At 35.0% G+C, this 23,966-nt stretch overlaps 2 protein-coding genes across 3 annotated transcripts; both read left to right on the plus strand.

Annotated features, from left to right (window-relative positions):
- The first annotated feature begins 10,360 nt into the window (after window positions 1-10,360).
- LOC141835991 (proteasome subunit alpha type-6-like) lies at window positions 10,361-14,897 on the plus strand. Its single transcript, XM_074723409.1, has 9 exons — window positions 10,361-10,536; window positions 10,690-10,784; window positions 10,941-11,022; window positions 11,470-11,566; window positions 12,251-12,309; window positions 12,431-12,513; window positions 13,992-14,087; window positions 14,446-14,505; window positions 14,587-14,897. The coding sequence occupies exons 1-9, from the start codon at window positions 10,461-10,463 to the stop codon at window positions 14,677-14,679; spliced, it is 741 nt and encodes a 246-aa protein (XP_074579510.1). The 5' UTR covers window positions 10,361-10,460; the 3' UTR covers window positions 14,680-14,897.
- A 1,385-nt stretch (window positions 14,898-16,282) lies between these two features.
- On the plus strand, window positions 16,283-21,462 carry LOC141835990 (peroxisome biogenesis factor 10). 2 transcript variants are annotated; one of them, XR_012602437.1, is made up of 12 exons: window positions 16,283-16,494; window positions 16,583-16,614; window positions 17,168-17,257; window positions 17,856-17,950; window positions 18,031-18,232; window positions 18,403-18,472; window positions 18,617-18,695; window positions 18,837-18,970; window positions 20,122-20,219; window positions 20,363-20,454; window positions 20,941-21,136; window positions 21,202-21,462. XR_012602437.1 is itself a non-coding variant. In XM_074723408.1 (11 exons), the coding sequence occupies exons 1-11, from the start codon at window positions 16,311-16,313 to the stop codon at window positions 21,041-21,043; spliced, it is 1,179 nt and encodes a 392-aa protein (XP_074579509.1). In that variant the 5' UTR covers window positions 16,283-16,310; the 3' UTR covers window positions 21,044-21,462. The 2 variants fall into 2 exon arrangements, 1 of the variants encoding a protein (XP_074579509.1); XM_074723408.1 differs by having other exon boundaries at window positions 20,941-21,462.
- The last annotated feature ends 2,504 nt before the right edge of the window (window positions 21,463-23,966 follow it).

Consider the following 23,966-nt stretch of genomic DNA (forward strand, 5'->3'; position numbering starts at 1 on the left):
TACTGATGTCTACCATTCTACTTGTCACGTGGTGCATCAAATTAATAAAGATAGAGACATTTCAAAACTAAAATAAAGATGTAGCATGGAGTCCCAAGTCGTATTTTTCCAAGGATACTAATAAGCGTGTTTGAATTAGATTTTCAACTCTTTCTTTTTGGGTTTTCTATATAACCAATTTAAAATATCAAACATCTAAACAAGCAATTGAATTAAAATCTAAACAAAATGATTAAAATGAAAGAAATTACAGATTAAACTAAGAAAGCTAAATAACTGGAAAATTAAACTAACTAAATGCAGAATTAATAACAAAATGATAAACTACCAAATTGAACTAGAATGAACAAGAAATCTAACTCTAATTACAATTAAACCACTTGATCCTAATGCAGTTAAACTAAGCTTCCTATCTTGATTCTAAAGAATTCAATTCAGAAATAAATTGTGCAGAATTCGTAATTAAAGCGATTAAAACAGGAAATGGAAACAATTCTAAAAATTGCAATCATCAATCAAATTATACATCAAAAGTGGAATGTTTAAATTTTAAAGCAAATTCGGTAACAAAGTTTCTGCAATTCAACTACAGATCTAGGTTAAGAAAATCTGGAAACATTCACAAACTCAAATCAAAAATCAAATCCCTTCTCTTCGCTGATTTGCGAAGAAACCTCAGAGAACGCCCTTGTGGTTTTCAGCAACTTATTCTTAATCCTTCAGCCAACGAAACAAAACCTTCCGCCAGCAGGGAACGCCCTTGTGGAAGAAGTTTCTGTCGCATGAAGAACAGAGGGTTCAAATGCGATCAGAGTTGAAATCCAACTTATAAATCTGAATGACAATGCTCATGTTGAATCTGAGAATGGAATGGTGACAGAATCTCTTGGAGAACTCCAGAAACTCTCGGCGATCGACTAGAAATCACAGATCTAGGGAACGCCCTGGATTCATGGATCGGCGGAATGCAGATGGAGGAAATGGCTTGATCTGGAGGATACCTTTGATCGCAAGCTTCTCAACACCTTGAAGATTGCTGAAGAATTCAGAAAATCACTGCTGAAGATGGAATCAAATTGAGATCTGAGATGCGAATGGAGCTCGGTGTCGCGCGCGCGGAGAGAAAATCGCGATCCAAATTTTTCCCGAAGCTCCTGTTCCCTTCTCCAACGTTGGTTTTCTTCTCCATTGAACCGGGTTCACCTGCTTTGGTCCGGTTCAGCCATTAAATCCAATTTCTGGTTCAATTTCTGAACTGCTTCAATTTATTCGATCAACCAAATTCAACAGTACTTGACTTAGCTGAACTCGAAATCGTCTGAATTCCCAATGATCCCGGTCTTAACCTAGAACCAAAATTAAAAGACCAATCATTATTAAGCAAATTTGAATTAATTCTAAAGAAAATCATGAATTGAAATTCTAACACCACAACCCATTATTTAACCCAAATAAACTCAAATGTTTATTAATTCGAAGTAAAATGCAATACCCATTAAATCAATCATCATTTACTCATGTAAATTTTCCAAATAAACAAGAATAACCTGATTTGTTCAAACAAGAAATTAAAATTAAATTCTGTCGAAAAGATGGTACAATAAATATATTTTCTAAATCCAGAAAGATATTAGTTTCTAAAAAAGTCTTAAAACACCAATCGACTTGACTTTAGTCTTTTTTTCATTTCCTGTATAGATATATTTTTCACCATCAAGCGGAAGATGGCTCCTGAGACAATCTTGCATAGTGACACTTATATGAATAGTAGCATTGGTATTTATCCACCAAGTGTCAGGGGTACAATAGCCAAATTGACTTTTGAACTAACAAAGTTCAGAAGTTTACCTTTTTTTTTACACACCAATTGGCATACTTAGGGCAATCTTTCTTCATAAGACCTTTTTTCTTGCAGAAGCAATAAGTGGACTCCTTGTCATGTTTCTTGTGCTCCTTTTGGCCAAAACTTACAAAATTTGCAATTTTCTTTTCCTTTCCTTTGTCATTGATCTTTTTCCATTTCTTGCTCGAACCTTGGGAACCAGATGTTAAGTGAGCACTTTCAAATGTCTCACGCCTTAGTCTCTCCTCTTCTTGCACGCATTGAGCTATAAGCTTATTTAATGCCCACTTATCATTTTGAGTATTATATGAAATCTTAAAAGTAGAGAATTGTGCAGGTAGAGACATCGAAAATGAAATGCACTAATATAGACTCAGACATTTCAAGTTTAAGTGCTTTCAAACTTGTGGCGATATTGAACATTTTCATAATGTACTTCTTGATATTTCATTTGTCGTTATACCGCATAGTTACCAACTTCGAAAAAGTGTGGTAGTCTCGACCTTTTCGTTTGCAACAAAATGGTCTGCTAATTGGCTAAGGAAACTCCTAGCATCTTCTCATTCAGTAATAGAGCCTTTAATTGGTGCCAATATAAAAAGTTTCATGATACTTAAACATATGCGGTTTGATCGTTTCCACTTTTTAAATTCAACCCTATGCTCTATGGTGCTAGCACTAGTCAGGGGTGCATGACTATCATATTTCAATGTATAGTCCAAGTCTATATAATCCAAGATTATGATAATGTACTCTTTCATTCAGCAAAATTAAAATCAGTTAAAGTGGAATGTTATTAAGACTAGCAGTTATTAATTGTATTGAAATAATAAAAGAGAAAACATAATGTAGGCTCATAATTTAATTAATGTCAAATATATATATATATATATATATATATATACGTATAGATAATAAAATATGCAAATAAAGCATATAAATGGGCTCTTTATGAGATATCAAATACAACATTGCATTTTACTCTTTAGACTAAAATGTAATTTGTTAGCGAGTACTCTCTAATATAACTCAAACTTTAATTGGCCATATAATAAGTCTTCTTTTTGTCCGATCCATTATATGCATAATTTGACATTTTATATAAGTTATATATTGGTTTATAACTTATAACAACCTTAATTAACCCACAACATATCTTTCTATAAGCCGATATATTTGTGCACGATTTGAACAAAATAAATTTATTCTATAATTGTAAGCTACCTTGAACATATATTTGATATAAAAGTAATTTTTCTTTGGGTCAATTATTTTTAGCATAGATATACATCTACTAACACAAATATATTAAACCTATCTAAGGTGTTTTCTTTGGGCTAACATAATAGTTCAATTTAATAATACGTATATAGATAGACCCAAAAAGACCTTAGAAACTTTAACCGAACAGATAAACACTTGATCAACCTTAATAGCTTAAAACATTAGACTTATCAATCTATTAGAACATATGACAATCGATTAACACTCAATCGATTTGAAAGCCTACTATATGTAACTTCAAGATCATCAATTGATTTATGATGAGTGTCAATCGATTAGTGTCAATCACCTATCGATCTTGCTAATCAATTATAAACCCTTATGTGTTCAACATCTAACTCATCAATCGATTGTTGATTCATGATCATCGATTGGTAGTCACCAATCGATCACTTAAAAGTTACCAATCAATCACTTAAATTGATTATAAAAAATAATCAAATTAAATAATCAATTTTGTCATCAATTTAAGGTTGTCAATCACTTGATCATCTTGAAGGAATGCTCATTTGTGATAAACTTATTAATAATGATGGTGATCAACAATATTAAGGTCATTTTGCGATGAATTTTACGATGAAAATAAAAAATATTTTTCGTCGTAAAATCATTTAGCGATGAATTTTGCGATGAAAATATTTTCGTTGGTAATAGCTCGTCGTAAAATTTTGTGATGAAAAATTATTTATTCGTTGTAAATTTGACGACGAATATATTTTTCGTCCCAAATTTCATCGCCTAATTTTGCGACAAAAATTATTTTATTCACCAAATTTGGGGACCAAAACATGTTTTCTACGCAAAGTTGGCGACGAAAATACAGTTTTCGTCGCCAAATTTTGGTAACGACTGTTTCGTTGCCAAATTTGCGATGAATTATTCGTCGCCAAATTGGTGAAAAATCTGGTTTTCATCGCCAATATTCCGATAGGCACAGTAAATTTTTGATACATTTGTGACGAATCTGTTTTCGTCGCAAAATTCATCACAAACCATGAAAATTTTTCACAGATTCACTCCATTCCATTCAAATTTGAATCCTATTTACATACAATTCCTCCAATTCATTCTATACTTTACAAAAATCACAACCAATCATCATATCACATCCTATATCACAAACACTCACATATTAACAAATAAACACATCCTAATTAGCAAACAAACAACATATTGTAATGAAACTATTGATATGCAACAAACACATCCTAACATTAACATTCATAATCATACATACAACATCATCTCCAAAGATACAATAAAGTATCAAACTATCCAATACATCCTCCAAACATACAATAAAGTGTCAAAACATCCTCAAAACATCCATCGATAATAAAAAACATATCATCAATAATAAAGTCTTCGAATGACAAGAAACAAAAAGTATCACCGTCCACGACATCAGCCTCGGATAATACTTTCTGCTTCACTCTCTTCTCCATTGAAGCTTCTTTTTCTTTTCCTACATCAGAAAATAAAAAAAATAATATTATTTTGTATAAATTAATTATAATATGTAAAAACTTACCTGATAGTCATCCTTGATTTCAACAACCCTGTTCGAAATAAAATAACAATATTAATCAATAAAAAAATAAAAAATTTACAAATAGAAAAAAATTAAAGCAATACTAATTGTGAGAAAAATCATAATGATACACAACTAGGCTATGAAGAATCGTCGTCATCACCGTCATCACCGGAAATAGGAGGAAGCTGACTCAGAGCGGAGCCTAACTGAAGATGCGCATAATAAAATCCTGTTGTCTGTGCATTTCTCTCATTTCTTCATCTCTTTGCAAAATTATGCCTTTTAAATTAGAGATTTCTTCAGTTAGACTTTCTATCTGTGCCCTCATTGCTGGTGGGGTGGAAGAAGATGTGTCAGCAACTCGATGAGTTCTGTGATGACTTAGGGTTTTTACGATTTAAATCGATTCAATTTTGGGCTTTTATATGAAAATAAATTATGAAATGGATCGATTTGATCTTAATTGTTCTATATTGCTTAATCTGAGGTTTGATTCTAATTTTCATGATTTTATGGCAAATTTTGGCGTTAATTTGATTTTTATTGATTTTAGGGTTAAATCGGATCCGACTCGAGCTAAACCGTGGTCAATTCAAGTCAAATTGCCAAACCGATCAAGCTAACATGGAGGACATGACTCAGATCGAGCCTGATCAAAATTTCAGAATTTTTCAAGAACCCTAAGCTGCCCTAAAGCCTAGATCAAGCACAGACCATCAGATCAAGATCGGACGGCTGTGATTAAGCGATTAATTGAAGTATAAAAGCCATAGCTTAATCGATGAACAGTGCCTCCCGACACTGTTCATCGTCCCCGCGGAAAAACCATCCTGCTCGGCGACGTACGTGAAGGAGCGCCCTCTTCCTCCCAAACCCATTCCATTGTTATCCTTGATCAACAGGGAGTTCAAATTCGGTTCCTTGGGTGAAATCCGGCAGCTGGAGGAGGCTCGACGGCGGGGGTTCTTCCGGCGGCGCCAACTTCGGTTTCTTCGTGCTCCGGCCACCGGCTGTAAATCAGGCGCCGATTTCCATTGGAGGGGTTCTCCAAGGTACGGCGAGCAATCCTAAAGCATCAGAGAGCCAATCGGAGCAAGGAAGAAGCCGGAATCCAGTTTTTGTCAATTCTCAGCCTTGCGCCGGCTCTGTTTCTGTCCGAAGCGGGTTTCTTCGGGCCGCACGGCATCTGGGTAGCAAGGGAAGCACTCCGACGACCAGTTTCAAGCTTCCACGAGATTTAACAACTTGTTTGACACCAAGTTGAGGGAATTCAGTGAAATGGGAAGGAGAGGAAGCGATTGCTGTTTCTGATTTCTGCTTTTCTGATTTTGTCTGTCTGCAATTCCAATTTTCTTCAAGTTTTCGCAATTCCAGAGTTTTGAAACGTTGTGAATTCAGCAATTAGGCTAATACTTAGTCTTTGTTTGGATTTTGATTTGTTTTAGCTTGGTTTTAACTCCCTCAATTGCATTGATTCAAACTGATAATCCGAAACTCACTGTTCCGTGCCATGTTAAACATTGCCCGTGCCATTTTTGTTGTGTTCCATGCCATTCATTAGAATTGCTAGGTTTAGGCTTTCAAGCATTCAAGATTTCTAGGTGTTGTCATTTGTTTGATTTAATTTGCATTTAGGTTAGCTTGGTTTAGGTTTTGACTTAACTGATACAATCATTCATTTAGTTGCATTAGAGTTTAGCTTGTATTAGGGTTTGACAAACTTCAGTTAACAGAGATTTGCACTTTTGAATTCCATAATCGCTTCAGAGCACAACTAGGGTAGGTTGCATTCTTTGACTTCGAGTTGAATTGCATCTTAGGTTTACTTTGATACCTTGGTTAAATAATTTTCATCTTTAGGTTAGTAAGCTTGCATTTTGTTTCACTTGCTTAATTTAAAAATTGCATTTCATTCCAAAATACCAAAACCCCCATTTTTATAGAAAACCCCAAAAATACGACACACCTAAGCTTGAATTAAATAAGTTCTACTAGTCCTTGGAAAAATACGACTCGAGGCCCCTATACTTCATTTGTTTGAATTCATTATGGGTTTTCGATAAAATCTACAAATTTTATCGTGGGTTTTCGATAAATTCTATAAATTCTAATTTGAAGCCCTATCGTGACACAGGATTACAACTAGTTTAGGGCTTTTCAGAGTTGCTTTCTCTTATTCAAAAGATTTGCTCCAAACTAGAAGCTTACCAAGCATTAGCCCTAAAACAAATATCAGCTCATCTTTTTTCTTGAAATCATTTGACTGATTTTTTTTCTCAGTCAACTAATTTGGTCAGCGATAAATAACTATTTCTAAACCATCTGAAATCCTATCTGATTTTGTCAATTTTTTAAATATTAATCGAATTAATTTGTCTACCAATCGACTGATATGACCAATTGAATGATCAGTCGAATTGATTATCTTTTGTTTGCTTTTGAACCAAAATTAATCGACTAATAATCCTAATCAATCGAATCGATTATTTTATGTTCACTTCTGAAATAACACCAATCGACTGATGAACCTAATCAATTGAATCGATTCACTTTTGTTTGGTTTTGATCAAAATCAATCGACTGATATTAAGTAAAATTATAGATCTCTAAATGAACTCCGTTTGCATTAAAGATCGCCTTATTTTGATATCCGAGTCAAAAGTTATGGTCTTTGAAAGTTTCTTCCTCTATCGAAACTTCTCATTGTTTAACATCCGATCAACCTTAACTAGTCAGGACTTCCTCGTTGCTTAACATCAGATCAACCTTGACCTGTTGGGACTTCATCGTTGTCTAGCATCCGATCAACCTTGACCTATCGAAACTTCCTCGTTGCTTGATATTCGATCAACCTTAGCTTGCCGGGACTTCCTCATTGCTTAACATCCGACCAACCTTGAATTGCCAGGACTTTCTAGTCTCGTGTTAACTCTATGTTGGATTTCCAACCACCAAGTGTTCGGTCAACTGTGACTCACTTAGATTTTTCTCTTATTAACTACCTGTTGGATTTTCGATCACCAAGTGTCCAGTCAACCATGACCCTTTTGAACTTTTCATCTCGTGCCAACTCCATATTGGAATTCTAATCGCCAAGTATCTGGTCGACCGTAACCCATATAGACTTTTCATATCTTGTCAAGTATCTATCAATCTAGCTTGACCTACTTGATTTTTCGTTCAACTAACTTAACATATTGATCAACTATCAAGTATCCAGTCAACCTTGACCTATCAAATATTGAAACTCCAACTCGATTCTGTAAGGACCTTGTGAGCTAGAAGGGGGGTTGAATAGCTCTACTTGAACAAGTTTGAACTTTTATCGATGAAGAAATTACTCGCTACACAACCTCTCAACTCAACAATACTAACAAGAAGGATTTACTTGGTATCCGCCTCCTTGTGGCGACTAATCCAAGAGTCTTCACTCAGCTCACTCTTCCACTATGTCTTCTCCTTCTCGGACAAACTCCGAAGGCGGAGAAACCTTCTTACAACAGATTACAAGTTGTATACACACAACTAAGCAACACAAAGAAGAAGAAGTAAAGAGATGTTACACAATGTGATGAGAATGCTTCTTCTTCTTCAAGAGGTTGCTCCAAGCTTTGGGGATGAACACCAACTGGTTTCTTGATCACTAGAGCACAAGCACTTGGAGCATAAATAGTATTGGTGTCTTCTTCCACGAAGAGCTTTCACCATTTAACCACTTCAGTTTTTAAGTCATCAGTTGACTGGTTTTACCATTTTAGTCGACTGATTTGGTCAATTTAAATCCCAATCGACTGACTTTTTCTTATCAGTCGACTATTATACTATCAGTCGACTGATGTAAATGATCAGTCGAATCATTTTACCTTCTGTTTGCTTCCAAAACAGAGATAGTCGACTGATGTCAATATCCAGTTGAGTCTATCAAGGCCAGTCGACTGATGTGGATATTCAATCGAGTCAATTCTCTTCTATTTGCTCTCGAAACAACTTCAGTCGACTGACTTTGAGAATCAGTCGACTGATCACAAAATTTGACTCGACTAGCGTGATTTTCAATCGACTAAGACCGAGTATCAGACGTAATATTTTAGTATCAGTCGATTGGTCCTACCATATCAGTCGACTGACACCAGGGTTGAGTGGCTGAAATAAAGTCTTACCGAGTTCTTTCTTCACTTGATCAAGATTTTGGTCGTCGACCTTCTTGATCTTCATTTGTCTTACATCGTAAAGACTTTTTCGTGCCAAAAGCTCGCTCTTTGACCCTCTTGGACTTTCCTCCATTTGCCTTACGTCCGGTCTTCTCACTCGCAAGGATTTTCTCATGCCAAGAGCTCGCTCCTCGACCCTTTTGGACTTTCCACCACTTGTCTTATCCTATAAGGACTTTCCTGCACACTTGACGCACAAATTAGATTTCTCATCTTGTGCTCTAACGCTTATTGATGTCAAACATCAAAATATAACTTATGGGCATGATTGCAACAACAAATTCAACTCAAAGTTAATCAAGTTGATCAACCTTGACCAGAGGTCGATTGCATCAATAAACATGAGCGTCCAAAGATTTTTTTAATCTCGATGACTATCTTCGAGTTTGAATCACAAACCTCACTCAATCTAATATTAATCAACTTAATCTTCATAATTTCATGATCAACTGCACACACAAATACGATTACATAAAAATATCAATCTTAAATCACACTATTAAATCATCAGAGTTCCGTAGTTAGAACTAACCATATAAAAGGAGCTATTATCGTAGTAATTTCTCCCTTTTTAATATTTGATAATTGATTTAAGTCATGAATAATGGAGGCTATCATAAAACCAAAGCTCTTCTCAACCTTAGTTCCCTCGAGCTATCTTTAAGGTGATCATTTTGTTTTCAGATAAAGGAAGTCAGAACATAAATTTCAATGTTGTTGTTCTTTCATTTCGATCAATCTTGATTTATTAGGGCTTTCTCTTTATCTAACTTAAACACCACAACACAAGTGGTATAATTGTCAAGTTTTGGTTGACATAGTTCTAAATTCTAAATTCTAAATATATCATGGTCATATTAAAAATTGATAGGGATATCCAAATCTCAAAAACCTTAAAAATATTAGATTACTCTTTCTATCTTCCATCTTGCATAACCTTAGCTAAATACTAGATTGGACATCACCTACTTTATTTATTTATTTATTTTTTAATAATTTAAATATTCAATTCTAGTCTTAACTATCAAAATAAAAATAAACTGAGAAGTAATTCAATATTATAATTTTTAAATTTTTTAAAAATATAATGTATGCTGAATGAGATTTGAACTCTCATTATTTAAAATTTTCGTCTTACTTTTTATTAGAAAAATGATACGCTACATGAAAAATATAGTATGAAATTCAACATGATACATTCAACTGCATGGATGTGGATCCCATTGCATGGATGTGAGACCCATTACATGAATGTGTCATGTTGAATTTTATACTATATTTTTCATATAGTGTATCATTGTGCATCATAATCCGAAAGATACAATTGGACCTAACATAGCATATGGATCATGTCGAGCATAGCCTGTTAGTCGTGCCACAAATGGTCTGACCCATATGATTTATCTACACTAGCCCAGTGTTCATCTTTTTAGTGCTCAGTAGAAAAGGGCATTATTTGCAAACGAATAAATCGAGAAGGACCTAATTGCAAAAGAGCGCATTTCTTGCACAGTCGGTTGCGAGCCTTCTTCCTCTTCCGACGCTCGCAGAGGAACCCTAGCAACCGATACACGATCGAGAGAACGCCATGAGTCGCGGAACTGGAGCCGGCTACGATCGCCACATTACCATCTTCTCCCCCGAAGGCCGTCTATACCAAGTCGGTAAGCCCTAGGTTCCTTGATTCCTACGCAGTGAAATATTTCATCTTTAGGTATCCCCGGTGTGGATCATGCACGAGGCATTGTTGTCCGATAGGAAACGTCCAATCTAGGTTTGAGTTTAGCTCTAAGTGGTGTTTTCTTTGATTCGGGCAGAATATGCGTTTAAGGCCGTCAAGGCGTCCGGGATCACGTCGATCGGAGTACGTGGAAAGGATTCGGTGTGCGTTGTCACCCAGAAGAAGGTTCCTGTGAGTATAACTTCTCCATGCTACTTTAATATCATTCTAAGACGCGCTCTACCTTTTCATTTTTCTATTTTATTTTGTTTTATTTTTCTTTGGGGCGTGGAATGCTTTTCATGTTGATTGTGTGACCTAGTATTTCTGGTGGAAATATTGATGCAGGACAAGCTCTTGGACCAGACTAGTGTCACACATCTCTTCTCCATTACAAAGTACCTTGGACTCTTAGCCACGGGGATGACAGGTTGTTCATCTGTATTCCTCCTAGAATTATGGCCTTAACAGTTCTGACTTGTTGATGCTCTCAATCACTGGGGATAGTAAGGTAGTTGATATTTATAAAATTATGTGTGTAACCTCATGCAACATCTTTGTTTGCTGCCTCATCTCAAATCAATAGCGCACGTAGATGTATTTATTTATCCACCATATTGCCTATGCAATGTATGGCTACTATCCTTGTTCATAATTTTCTGGAAAGTTTTTTTTTTTTGGTTTTTGACAATTTTGTGTTGAATTATCTCGGATGCAACATTGCGTATTAGGACAGATGCATCTTTGGATTTGTGATAGAATACCAAAGCGTCACAAGAAATGTTAAACCATATTTTTTGTGCTGAATATTAAAATGCATATATGATATATATATTCAGCATGATTAACTTTTAGTCTTTTACCACTTCTTTTGTAGCTGATGCAAGATCCTTGGTCCAACAAGCGAGGAATGAAGCAGCAGAATTTCGTTTCAAATGGGGATATGAGATGCCTGTAGATGTATTGTCCAAATGGTACAAACATGCTCTCCCTACTTGTAGACTTGTATGGTGTTAATCATTGTACATTACCGGTTTATGCATGTAAACAAATGCACTAATTTTGTCCAATTAAACTTGCTTAAAGACTATATTAGTTTTTTCCATTTCGTGTTACCTGCTAGACACCCAATTCCAAACTCGTATCAATTCGAAGGCTGTAACTCCCAGTTTTTGAAATATTGCTGTTAGGATATTGTGATTGCTAGCTCTTTTGCTTCCATGATGCCAATTTGTTGTTTCTATATTTTCTGTCATAGGTTAATGCTCAGTTTCTATGGAGAACTAAATGCGCTAATTTTACGAAACTGTCAAGATTAGGAAAATTGGCTTTCTATTCTTGCCCAATAGTGGAATTTACTATCAAGACATTGATATTTGATCAACCAAAGTATGTTCTGAAGATCTTCTTTTCTTGTTGAGCAATGGCCGGTCCATTTTGACTTCTACTGGATTTAGATTTCAAGAGACCTTCCATTCGGAATTTGATCTTGTGACTTACTTGAGCGATATTGACCATACTCCAACTATTTAAACTTCTGATGTGTAGCAGGTCAATAGCATGTTCATTAAGATTTATAGATAACTACGTTTGCATTCGGAATACACTTTTTTCTTCTCTTTTAGTAGCTTAATATTCTGTCTAACATGAATGTCCAGGGTAGCAGATAAATCGCAGATATATACCCAGCATGCCTATATGAGGCCTCTTGGAATAGGTTAGATTCTTCTTGATACCTTTAAGATTACGAAATTCCTAGAAGAATGGAAGTAGGTGGAGCCTTCTTCTTGATTTAAATTTCCTCTGTCTGTCTCGCATACTATGCTGTATCATTGAAGTTGCAATGATCTTGGGTATTGATGAGGAGAAGGGACCCCAACTCTTCAAATGTGATCCAGCTGGCCATTTCTTTGGGCACAAGGTACACGGAATCTGAAATACATTTGTTTTACTTGCCTTTATGTCTTAGTAATCACAACTATAGTATATGGAACATAATCCGGAAGATAATAAATGGAACCATGCTATTGCTGAAGAATCCAATTGAGCTGTATAAGTGATTGTTACTAAGGTAAATATAAATATGGCTAGTTCTAGTTTTCTTTCGTGATATCTATTACTATTTTATGGTTTCTTTTAATCAGTAGTTAGAAAAGCTAAGCATATAACTCAACCTCAATTACTAGGGAAGATAAAAATAAACTGGTGCACTTGCTAAGTAGGTTATCCATTTAAGTCTATACAATGAGTATGTGTTACCTGCATTCTAATTTATGGTGGCAAAAAGGTGATTACACTCACCCTAAGCGGTGCAATGTTGCCAGCCCCACAACTAGATACAAGTAGGTAAATCAGGTACCGAACAGGCCCATAGGTGGGAGGGTATTTCGCAGTTGCCACGATTCGACCCTTGTTGTATGGTGGCCATTCTAACATATGCAACTGGCTTGGCTACGCCTTGGGGGCATACCTTCATTCCAATTTATGTTCTTATTGATGATTGATAATATGTTCTTCAGTCAACTGTCAACTGTTTAATTTTACTGCTAGTTCTATGTTCCTTTTTTCCTGACTCTTGAGGTACTAACTATTGAGTTGCCATCACCATAATTGTTAATAATAGATGTTATTGTTATTATCCCTTTTCAAACTATCATGATAATGATTCCTTAAATTATAGAGTCGAATAATATGGGAAGTTGCAAGTTAACAGAGTTCCTAGGCTGAGTGCTGTAACCTTGGGTTAATCACTTTGGGCAGGCTGGTAGTTGGACTTATCAATGATAGGTTAGTTCTTAGAAAAAGATTAAATTCTAAGCACAGTGAGGTGTCTGGAAAACATTGCCTTTGTGATGACAGAGCATCATCTGGTCCTGGACACCATCAATTATGACCAAATATAAAGTATGCGTTAGAGTGTAGGTTTTGATGTGGATGGAAGCCTTAATTTGCTCATTCCTAATTAGTTTCGCACAAAGAGTTGTGAGCCAATGGAAGAGTTGTGGCTTCCTAATTGTATTTTGGACCAGTGATTTAGTCTAAAGTTAGTTGGTTCTCACATCTGGGTGGGTTTTGATACTCCAATATACAACAACTCTATATGTAGTATAAGGGGAAGTCTCCTTGTCAAAACATTTGCTCAGCTGGATATGGTATTTCTTGCCCAATGCAAAATAACGCGTATGCACCAAATGGAGCTTTTATCTTAAAAGTAAAGTGTATTAAGTTTTTTTTACCTCTTATATCTTTTAGTTCCATCCATTATTGCTACACATTGTTGCCCAATTACAAATTATGATTCATCAATCAGTTGGTATGACTAGTTTGGAGTATGCTTTGGCTTGTAAATGCAGCTGTAGCTTACTGATTTTTTATACTCTTTCACCATTTTGATTCCAGGCAACAAGTGCTGGCCTGAAAGAACAAGAAGCGATCAACTTCTTGGAAAAGAAAATGAAGAATGATCCTGTATTCTCATACGAGGAAACAGTACAGGTATGCCTGTAAGATATATTGTTGTTAGTATCATATAACACTTAGTTCATATAACTCTCATTCTCCTTTTATGTAGGATTGCACGAATATTCTCTTGCTTAACAAGTTACTTTCTCACTTAACAAGCTTAGAACTAGTTAGCAAGTCTATTCTTCTGAAATTACTGCTTATGTATTATAAGGATAAAAATAATTTATTTGTTTCGATAATCCTACCCTGTTCTCTCATAATTTTTGGCATGCATAGTACTCTAGTTAATTAGTAACCTTATGCTCAACCCTTTTCTCATTCAATGATTGGTTATCGCTGGCTAAAATATTTGTGAAGTGATGTTTTCTTGACGTAATTTTTTTTGTAGACTGCAATATCTGCTTTGCAATCAGTTCTGCAAGAGGATTTCAAAGCTACAGAGATAGAGGTAATCTCTTATTTTAGTCATGAGACTGGATTTTCTCATCCTTCCGTTTGCATGTTGTGATTATAAATGCTTATTTCCTAGGTGGGAGTCGTGAGGACAGAAGATCCAGCATTTAGAGTGTTATCGACAGAGGAGATCGACGAACATCTAACAGCAATCAGTGAACGTGATTGATGGAAACTCAATAGTTCCACACCGTGACTCAGTTTCATTCCTCGTTTTAAACTTTTGGCACAGTATGCATAATGAATTAGTTTCTCTATCCTCGAAACTCCAATGTATTTCTATGATCAGACGAGTTTAAAATCCTTTGTTCCAGGATCTTCTGTGGATTTGATTACAACTTTACATCTTTTTTGTAAAAACGTTTATGTCGTGCCCTTTTAGTGTGATTGAGCTTTGCCAGTGTCACGGTTGTTATCTCATACATTTAACTATAAATTGAAATTTAACATCGGTTAAATGGCATTTTGACTGTATATAATCTCTCATAGATATCATTAGTTTGACTAAAATTAGATTAATTATATTTAGTTTAAGTTATATCATTTTAACCATGAGCATGACGTTCGACTAATTAATATATTAGACAACTGAACCAACGATCCGGTCCAGCTTAATTTATGAGCATGAAGTTCAACTAATCGGGCTTAAAACCCGGTCCACTTTAATTTGGACGACTATGAGCAGGTTCAACTCATTGACCTACTAGACCACTGGACTGATGAATTATTTGTTGCGAGTATTTTTTGATTTAGTTTGATCATCGATAAAAAATTTCTATGATGATTACCTTTAAGATTAATCGGCATAAATTGAATATCTGATGTCAATAAAAAATAGTTTGGCTCATTTTGCCGCAAGAGTTTAGTATGATAGTAAAAGACATGGTGCATTTTCAAACAATCAAGATTCAATTCTCATACAAGGTACACTTACGATGTTTGAACTACTGGTAATGTTGTGTCGCTACATCAAGAGCCATCATGATTTTTGAATTTTCTTAGTGGATAAAATACGAGGTTGAATCATCCATTCTGAGATTAGTTAATTTGTAAGAATTAGATACTCAATTATATAAAAAAAATGGTCCGATCCATTTTGCCCATCGGGCTATGGTGTAGGGGTAAGTACATCTTAGGGCTCTCTATGCACCTTGGATTCAAAACTTGAAGAGGGTAAGAAATTTATCACTTGCGTTCAAACCATTGAGATTGCTTGTCCATTGTGTGGACTGTCATTTGTACTTCTAGATTTACTTTGATGATCGATAAAATTTTTTATGGAGTTGAGTCGGTCACCTCTAAGATTAATTAAATCACAAAAAGCTAAATACTTGATTATAAAAAAAGACACAAAAGCTAAATACTTGATTATAAAAAAGACTGTAAAACTTAAATATCTGAATTATAAAAAAAATTAATTATTTTTTATATTTCAAGTATCTAATTTTTATTATCCAATTAATTTAAATGGTGATTCATTCGATTTCATATAAATTTTTTATTGATTATTAAGATAAATTAAAAAATATAGACAGATCCTGACGGATTACTCAGACATCAAAGTTTTTCATACTCCCAGTTACCTTATTATCCAATTAATAGTCCGGTCCATTTTAATTTGTATAACTATGAGCATGCGGTTCGATTAATCAACCTAGTGGTTCATGATCCGGTTCGGTTTAATTTTTACAACTATGTGTCTGACAATTCGATCAACTATATTTAATAGAAGTCCCTTATCATTTTAGTTTGTTCTTGCCGATCGGAAGCCAAGCACAAGGTCAAGGAGCGAGCGCCGGCATGGGAGGGGAGAGGAGCGGCGGCGGAGAGGCCGGCCCTAGCTTCCGGCCGGCTACGGAAGGGTTGCAGGAGAGGCGGTTCCCTCCGGCGGCGCAGCCGGAGATCATGCGCGCTGCCGAGAAGGACGACAACTACGCCGCGTACGTTCATGATGCCTGCCGGGACGCCTTCCGACATCTCTTCGGTCATATTTCGCCTCCTCCTCTCATTATGGTTCGATTTGCTCATCATATAGCCTATCGATGCTCATTTGTGTGGTTGTTACTGTGTAGGCACGAGGGTTGCTGTTGCATATCAAAGCGAGGTAGGCCTCGTTACTAAAAGATAGTTCTTTTGTTCTTCTCCTAAGCTTGATGTGCTTATGTCGCTATTAGTCAATTGATTCGTAACAGGTAGTGAGCAATGCCCTTTAAGTAGTGTGAATCGAGTGAATGATTTTCATATGATTCAACTTCGCTTCCTCTATTATTTACGATTGTGTCATTTTTAGAGAAAAATAAGCGTTACCAAAATGTATCTGATCGTTTTACAATCGTGCAGTCTGCTAAACACCTTAAATGCTCAAGCCAACTTGAAGTAATCGAGTTATATTATTATTGAGTTGGTTCTAGTGTTGAAGAAATAGTATCAGTGATCAACATATGATTGTATGGAGCAACAAACCCCTCTTTCTTATTCTCAGGATACTGATACGAGGCTTGAATCCATCATTGAACTACATGATTAAGTGTTTGTTTGGAAGATAACATTGTATTATTTTCGTTTTTACATTATTTAACACAATAATAGAAACACTGCTCTTTTACAATTGGTTATGTTAAATATCGAGTTGCTTGTATTTGCTCAATATTCTGCAGATAAAGCTATTAGGGCAGACACTTTACTACCTATTGACAACTGGTTCTGGACAGCAGACGTTGGGAGAAGAATACTGTGATATTTGCCAGGTTAATAATTTCTTTGATACATTAGATGCTATTTTGTTTTGGATTGTTTGGTACATTGTTGATATCTATATCAATACTTGGCTGATTTCCTTGAGGTCCTTGTCACTTTGTGACCTTGCGTACACTTATTAGTCATTACTCATGTTAAAGAGAGTAGAAGGTGAGAAGGAGAGAAAAAATTCCACTGCTCCACCCTACATCTCCAATCGAGGATTCTCATAATATCCTTAAATACTAAGAGGTCCTCACCTAAGTGCTTTGTTATTTGTTGTTGGATTGGGATCACTCTTGGACTTTAACATGGTATCCGAGTTAGTCCTTCACTTCTAATGATGTTGAGCTTGAGGGGGCATGCTACAGAGAGCAGGAAGTTAGAATGAGAGGATAAACTCTAACTTCAGTCCTACATCTATGAATAAGAATTCTTATAGTATGGCTAAATATTGGTGGACCCCTACCTAAGTGCCTAGCATTTGGATTGGATTGTGCTCCCTCTTGAGCTCTAACAACTTGGCATTCAAATGCTTATGCAAAATGCCATTTAGTAGCATTACAATGGATGTTTTCCTAAACTTATTTGCTTTTTGCAAATGGCAAGGTTGCAAGTTCTTATGGTTTGCCTCCTACACCAGCTAGAAGGATGCTTTTTATAATCTACCAGACTGCAATTCCTTATCTTGCAGAAAGAATCAGGTGTCTTGATATTCTCTTCTATTGCATTTGCTCATTAGTCTCGTCAGCTACTTATCTCACTGATGAAAACTATCTTACAGCTCAAGGATGACTGCTCGTGGTATTATTTTGGCAGAATTGAACTCGAATGAGCTTTTTGGGAACAACAATCCAAGGAACCAAGCTCATGGTTTTGATGTGCCCAGGAGTTCTTCTTTGACAAGTACACATGCATCCATTTTATCAAAGTTGAGACAAAATATCCATGGCCTATGGTTATGGGTGCTTGGGAAATGGCCGCTGGTATATCAATAATTTATCCTAAGAATCTGCTGTATCTCTATTGATTTCTGTTCTTTCAGAAGCAAAATTTTCTAAAATGTTACATTTTATGCTGCTATGGTTCTTGTTGGTTGAAGGATTCAGCACTTAATTAAAAAAAAATCATATTAATTGTACATTCTTGCTCTTAGGTGCTTCCTCTTGCCCATGAGATTTTACAGTTGGCTCTTCGAACCAATCTAATGTTCTTTTATTTTGAAGGTAATTATATATTATAAACTGATTACATCTTAGTATCACTCTTTTATCTCAATATATGTGACAGGTATAGTCATTTTCTAATTTAGTTGCGGACCCTTTTCCTTTGTTTCTAGGGCTTATTTTTTTTGCAAATTTTTTCTTCAGGTTTGTATTATCATGTGTCAAAACGAGCATCAGGTATCCGCTATGTATTTATTGGGAAGCCATCAAACCAAAGGCCTGGGTATGGAACCATCATAGCTCAGCACTTTTCTATTTTTTTCTTCTTTGTGTTTTGTTCTCTTTGATATGTAGTTGACCTTCTGTGTAATTGTAATTTTTTGTTTTTTATTTGGACCATACTATACTTTCCTGCTCTCTACAGGTATCAAATTTTGGGTGTATTCCTTCTAATCCAATTATGCATTCTTGGAGCTGAACGACTACGAAGAAGTAATTTGTCTTCGATAACAAGTTCTGTTCATCATCCATCACCAAGAACCCATGGATCATTCTCAGGTAAACTTCAGATTAGTTTGTCTGAAAAGTCATCTGACCAAAACCATCTTGGCTTTACCCTTTTCTCTTTTTGTTTGTTCTTGTGTGTTTCTTGTTTTGATTTTTTATTCTTGCAAGGTATGGCATTGTCTGTTACAGTGCAGAATCATAAAGGGCTCAATTAACAGGAGGGAAAAAAGGTTGATGTATCATATTTTATGCCTGAACTCCATGGAGTTAAAAGTTCAGGGGCATATGAGGAAGTGATTCTTCTGTATTTAACATATTCAACATCTTCTAGTTTGGAGATGGTCTCATTCCTCTTGATTAGATTATAGAATCAACAAAATCTGTAAGCTTTAGTTTCCAAATTCCAAATGGAAATTGCCAATGATTGGACAAATCAGTACAAATATAGCAAGAAAATGGGACTTGAATAAGGTCATACACCTGCTTTGATCATTAATGTAGTGTGTCGAGAGGGACTACTATGAATGTATGAGCATTTATGATCAGAAAATCTCTACAGGAATCACACAACTACTTTCGTTTTGCTCGTGAACATCATGTTGAATGTTTACCTATTGAAATTTGTTCTGCATATTGAATTTCCATTTAGTTCATTCATGGGATCAAAAAGATTTTTGAGATGCAAATTTTATCTTTTAACGCATCTTTTCCTACAAAGATTTTCGGCCTACCAATAACAAACTTAAGAAATAGCATTTATAGTAGGTATAGAGGCCTCTGCAAACCTAACTGACTAGACACAAATGTAAGCTAGAGAGCAGTGTATCAAAATATTAGAACATGATAGATACTTGTTCATGTAATTCTATTTTGATGAAATATTTTAACCAATATCACTGTAGTTAACTAAACCATCTTGACCAAAAAAATTATGTTTAGATTCTTCAAAAAAAAAAAAAAACTATATACTGATGAATTATCACACCTCTAAGGTGTTAATTTTTTTTCTCCTTTTATTCTCTTGCAATATTGTCATTATTTCAGCTTCGTACTGGGTTATTCTGCTAGTACTTTAAGGAATGCCTTATCTCGCAACTAATTGATTAGATAGGCTAGTTTTGTAGTTCAATTGGGCTAAACTTCTTAACTATTCGTCTGTGCAACTGTGCATCACCATTTAATTCATGGATTGATGATTGCAGGTAGAGATTTGCCTGTTCTGAATGAAGATGGCAATCTGATCCCTGATATTGACGCTAGCAAAGGAAGTTCTATCACTGATTCTTTTTCTCATTCAGAGGTATTTTTGTTAAATACAATTTAATTGAATTAATAAAAAAAAGACTTGTGGGTTTTTTGTGGTTAACAACATTTGTGCACACTGGTTGCACCTTCTAAGGAATGGAAATAAGAGATATTAATGTTCTTGTTTTCTTTTTTCAGCCTCAATCATCAGGTGGCATAAGTAAATGCACCCTCTGCCTCAGTTCACGCCAACATCCTACAGCAACACCCTGTGGTCATGTCTTCTGCTGGTATTGCACTAATTTTTTCTGGTTCTGATTTCTATGGCAGGGCATAGCTGATTCAAACTTCCTAATGATAGTTTCCGTCTAGGATAGCATTTGAACCAGATGGAGATATATTACGATGTTCAGCAAAACTTTTAGTTAACCGTTCTTTTGTTGTTTTATACCCCGCACACCCCCTTGCTTTTTTTTGTCTAATGGCCTGGTTCTTGGAAAGGCCTTCCAAAGGTCTTATGGTCGTTTTGTTTTTCTGTGTACTGCATGTGAACATGATTCCTTGATCTTAGTTTTCTTGTTTGCAAACTTATATCATCTCTGATGAAAGAACATCTCTTTTTTACTGGTTTCAGTCATGTTTCATGGCTGTCTCCAACGATCAATAATCAGTCTCCACTGTTAGCTTCAAGTAGAATTATATCTTCATTTACTCTAAAATTATATATTTTGATGCTTGATAAGCAGGTGGTTCACATTGCTCTATATCAATTGTAGGAATTGCATAATGGAATGGTGCAATGAAAAGCTTGAATGCCCTCTCTGTCGCACTTCGATAACTCACTCAAGCCTAGTTTGCTTGTATCATTCTGACTTTTAAGAGCATCAACTTAACATACTACGAACAGCAGGAAAGATAGAATTGAATATTGCATGTAGAAGCTGGCACTGGGCAACAATTGGAACAAGGCAGGTCAGTCACCATTTCAGAGATATCCAGATGTTTTGTAAGTTTGACTTAAAATCAGATAAATACAGGATGGTTCCGCTTATGATTCTATGTAGCTATCAAATTGACAAGATTAGTGCGGTGCCGATTACAATTTTCTACATGCACGTTCCAAATTCTGGATTCACTTGTCCACAATAATAGGAGAATAGTGTTGTAATATAACATTTGACAAACAGCAGCTAGTGCTCTCATTCTATAGGTACATCAATGATTGCATCATTGGCCCTTGTATTAAATTGGTGTAGTATTCCTTTTCCATTTTATGATAAGATTCAATGAGCATTGGTTTGTTTGGTTCATAGGAATAATTACTCCATTCTTTTTGAATTCCTAGGAAATGTTTCTATGTTCGGTTGAAAAATAAAATTAGAAAAGTGATTTTCATTGAGCAATTATTCCTTATCATTCTTGTTAGTCATGTTCTATTCTATTCTAGGAATAATGGTTCCTCTTCTATTTTATTGTTCAAAAAATATTTAGTCTTGTTCTCTTCAATTCTCTAAAGAATATTATGAGCAAATAAAGTAGGTTGGGTGACGCCGTAAATCAGACTAATTGGGTGGACTTGATGGGTCAAGAAGTTTGAACAATTATAAACACTGATCAAGTTTTGGTGCAAGGGTTGGATCAGCAGGGATGCTGTTAGAAGGCTTAGGGGCTTTGATGGCTATGCATTTTCTGGGTTCTATATTCTATGAATTTTATGTTATATTGGATGCTATGTAGACCCGACCACGGTTCAGAACCGTCGGTTTGACGGTTCGGAACCGCCGGTTCGACAGTTCATGACAGGTCGACCCTTAACCTTAACCGCCCAAGACGGTTACGGTTCACGATTCGGAACCACCGGTTCACGGTTCGATTCACGGTTCGACGGTTCGCGACGGTTCGAGATTATTATATTAAAAATTTAAAATTTAAAATTTATATAAAAAAGTATTAAAAAAAAAAGCGAAAAGTCGATGTAGTTTAGTGGTGTATATTCCATGATCGGTGAGAATTATGTTCGTTCCCATTAATAGCGTGTAAAAATGGATTTGAATTAAATAAAGTATATATATAATTATATTAATTTTATAAACAAAAGGTGTTATAGAACAATGGTGTGCTTGTAAACTTGTCTCCCGGAGTGTTTAGGTTCGATCCCCAGCTCTTGCAATCGGCAGGTGTTGATTTTTGAAAAAAAAATAAAAAAATTCAAAAAAACCCAAATCGGCGGTTAATCGGCTGAACCGCCGGTTCAAGATGCCTTGAACCTTAACCGGCCCGGCAGCCTGCCGGGCCGGTTACGGTTTGGCCCGGCTAATCGGGTCAACGGGCCGGGTCCGGGTTTGACCCGGTCCGGGTCTGGGTCCGGGCTGGACCCGGCCCGTGGGCAGGTCTAATGCTATGTATTTTATGTTGCTATTGCTCTAGTTTGTTATGTGGATTTCATGGTTAATTGTGTTATATTTGATCTAGTTCTTTATCATCTAATTGATGCTTATATCTTGTTAATTGTTAATACTTGTGTTGTTATTAGCTTGTTATAACTGTCAGCCCTCTCCTATTTGATGTTTTCAAAGGGGGAGTGTGAGTGTGTATATATATATATAATGATTTCATAAGTTATAGGTTTTTTTGAATGATTTTACACAAGTTGATACTTTTTGGATGCATGTGGATACATTTTGGCTATTGCTTGCTTTTACTTATGAATTATTATTTTATAAAATTTTCTTTTAAATTTAAAAATACTTTACGATCATAAAAAACATCTGACGCTCTCTTCCATTTTAATTATTCTATTTGTATTCTATGTAAGATATCTCTTTTAATCTCTTTATTCTTTTATAGAAATCATCTGTAACTCATTATCTTTTATTTTAATAATTATCTCATTATGTTTAATATTATTAAATTTAAATTTTCTATATTTTGTCTTTGCTCTGCTAAATTTACAAAATTTCACTTCTAGTGTTTTCCGCTAATATTCGAGTTTAATATTTACTTGTCATATGTCTCGTCAATCAAAATAATATTATATGCAAATAACATGTACTGATACCATATTTTAGATGTATTTAGTGAGTTTGTCTATCATTAGTGTAAAAAAATGGGGACTTAGAGTTGATTCTTGATGTAAACTTATCTTTATAGGGAACATTTTGATTAATCCACTTGAAGTCTTCATTCTTGTTATTTCATTTTCATATATATCCTTAATTAATTCAATATACATTATGTTAATACTTTTTTCTAAAATTTTCTATATAATTTCTCTTGAGACTTTATCATAAGTTTTTGTAGGTTGATGAATATTGTATGTAAGTTTTGCTTTTATTCTTAATATAAATGCATAACTTTTATTGTCAACCTTTCAAATATAAAATCAAATTGATTTTTAAACATCGTGGTCTCCTTTCATAGTCCTTTTTTATTGTTCTTTTTCAAGATTTCATAGTATGACTCATTAGTTTATTACCCCTATAGTTGGTATATTTTTGCATATCTTCTTTATTTTATATAAGAGACTTAAAGTACTTACTCTCCATTGATTGAGAATTTTTTTAGTTTTTAATATCAAGTAAAATAACTTTGTAAGTCATTCAATATCTTATTTTGCTAGACACTTTTATACCTTTATCGAAATATCATTTGGTCTAACTACTTTTCTATTTTACATTTCATTTAAAGTTTATTATACTTCTAAAGTTTGAATTCTATAATAAAAATTTAAATTTCTATACTGATCGTTTGACTTATTTAATTACTTAAATTAAGTTGGTTATCTAAATCTTCATTAAAAAAT

The sequence above is a fragment of the Curcuma longa genome, chromosome 10, assembly GCF_044706935.1.
Source record: "Curcuma longa cultivar G26 ecotype Majalengka, Jawa Barat chromosome 10, ITB_CL_G26_1.1, whole genome shotgun sequence".
NCBI classification, from domain to species: domain Eukaryota; kingdom Viridiplantae; phylum Streptophyta; class Magnoliopsida; order Zingiberales; family Zingiberaceae; genus Curcuma; species Curcuma longa.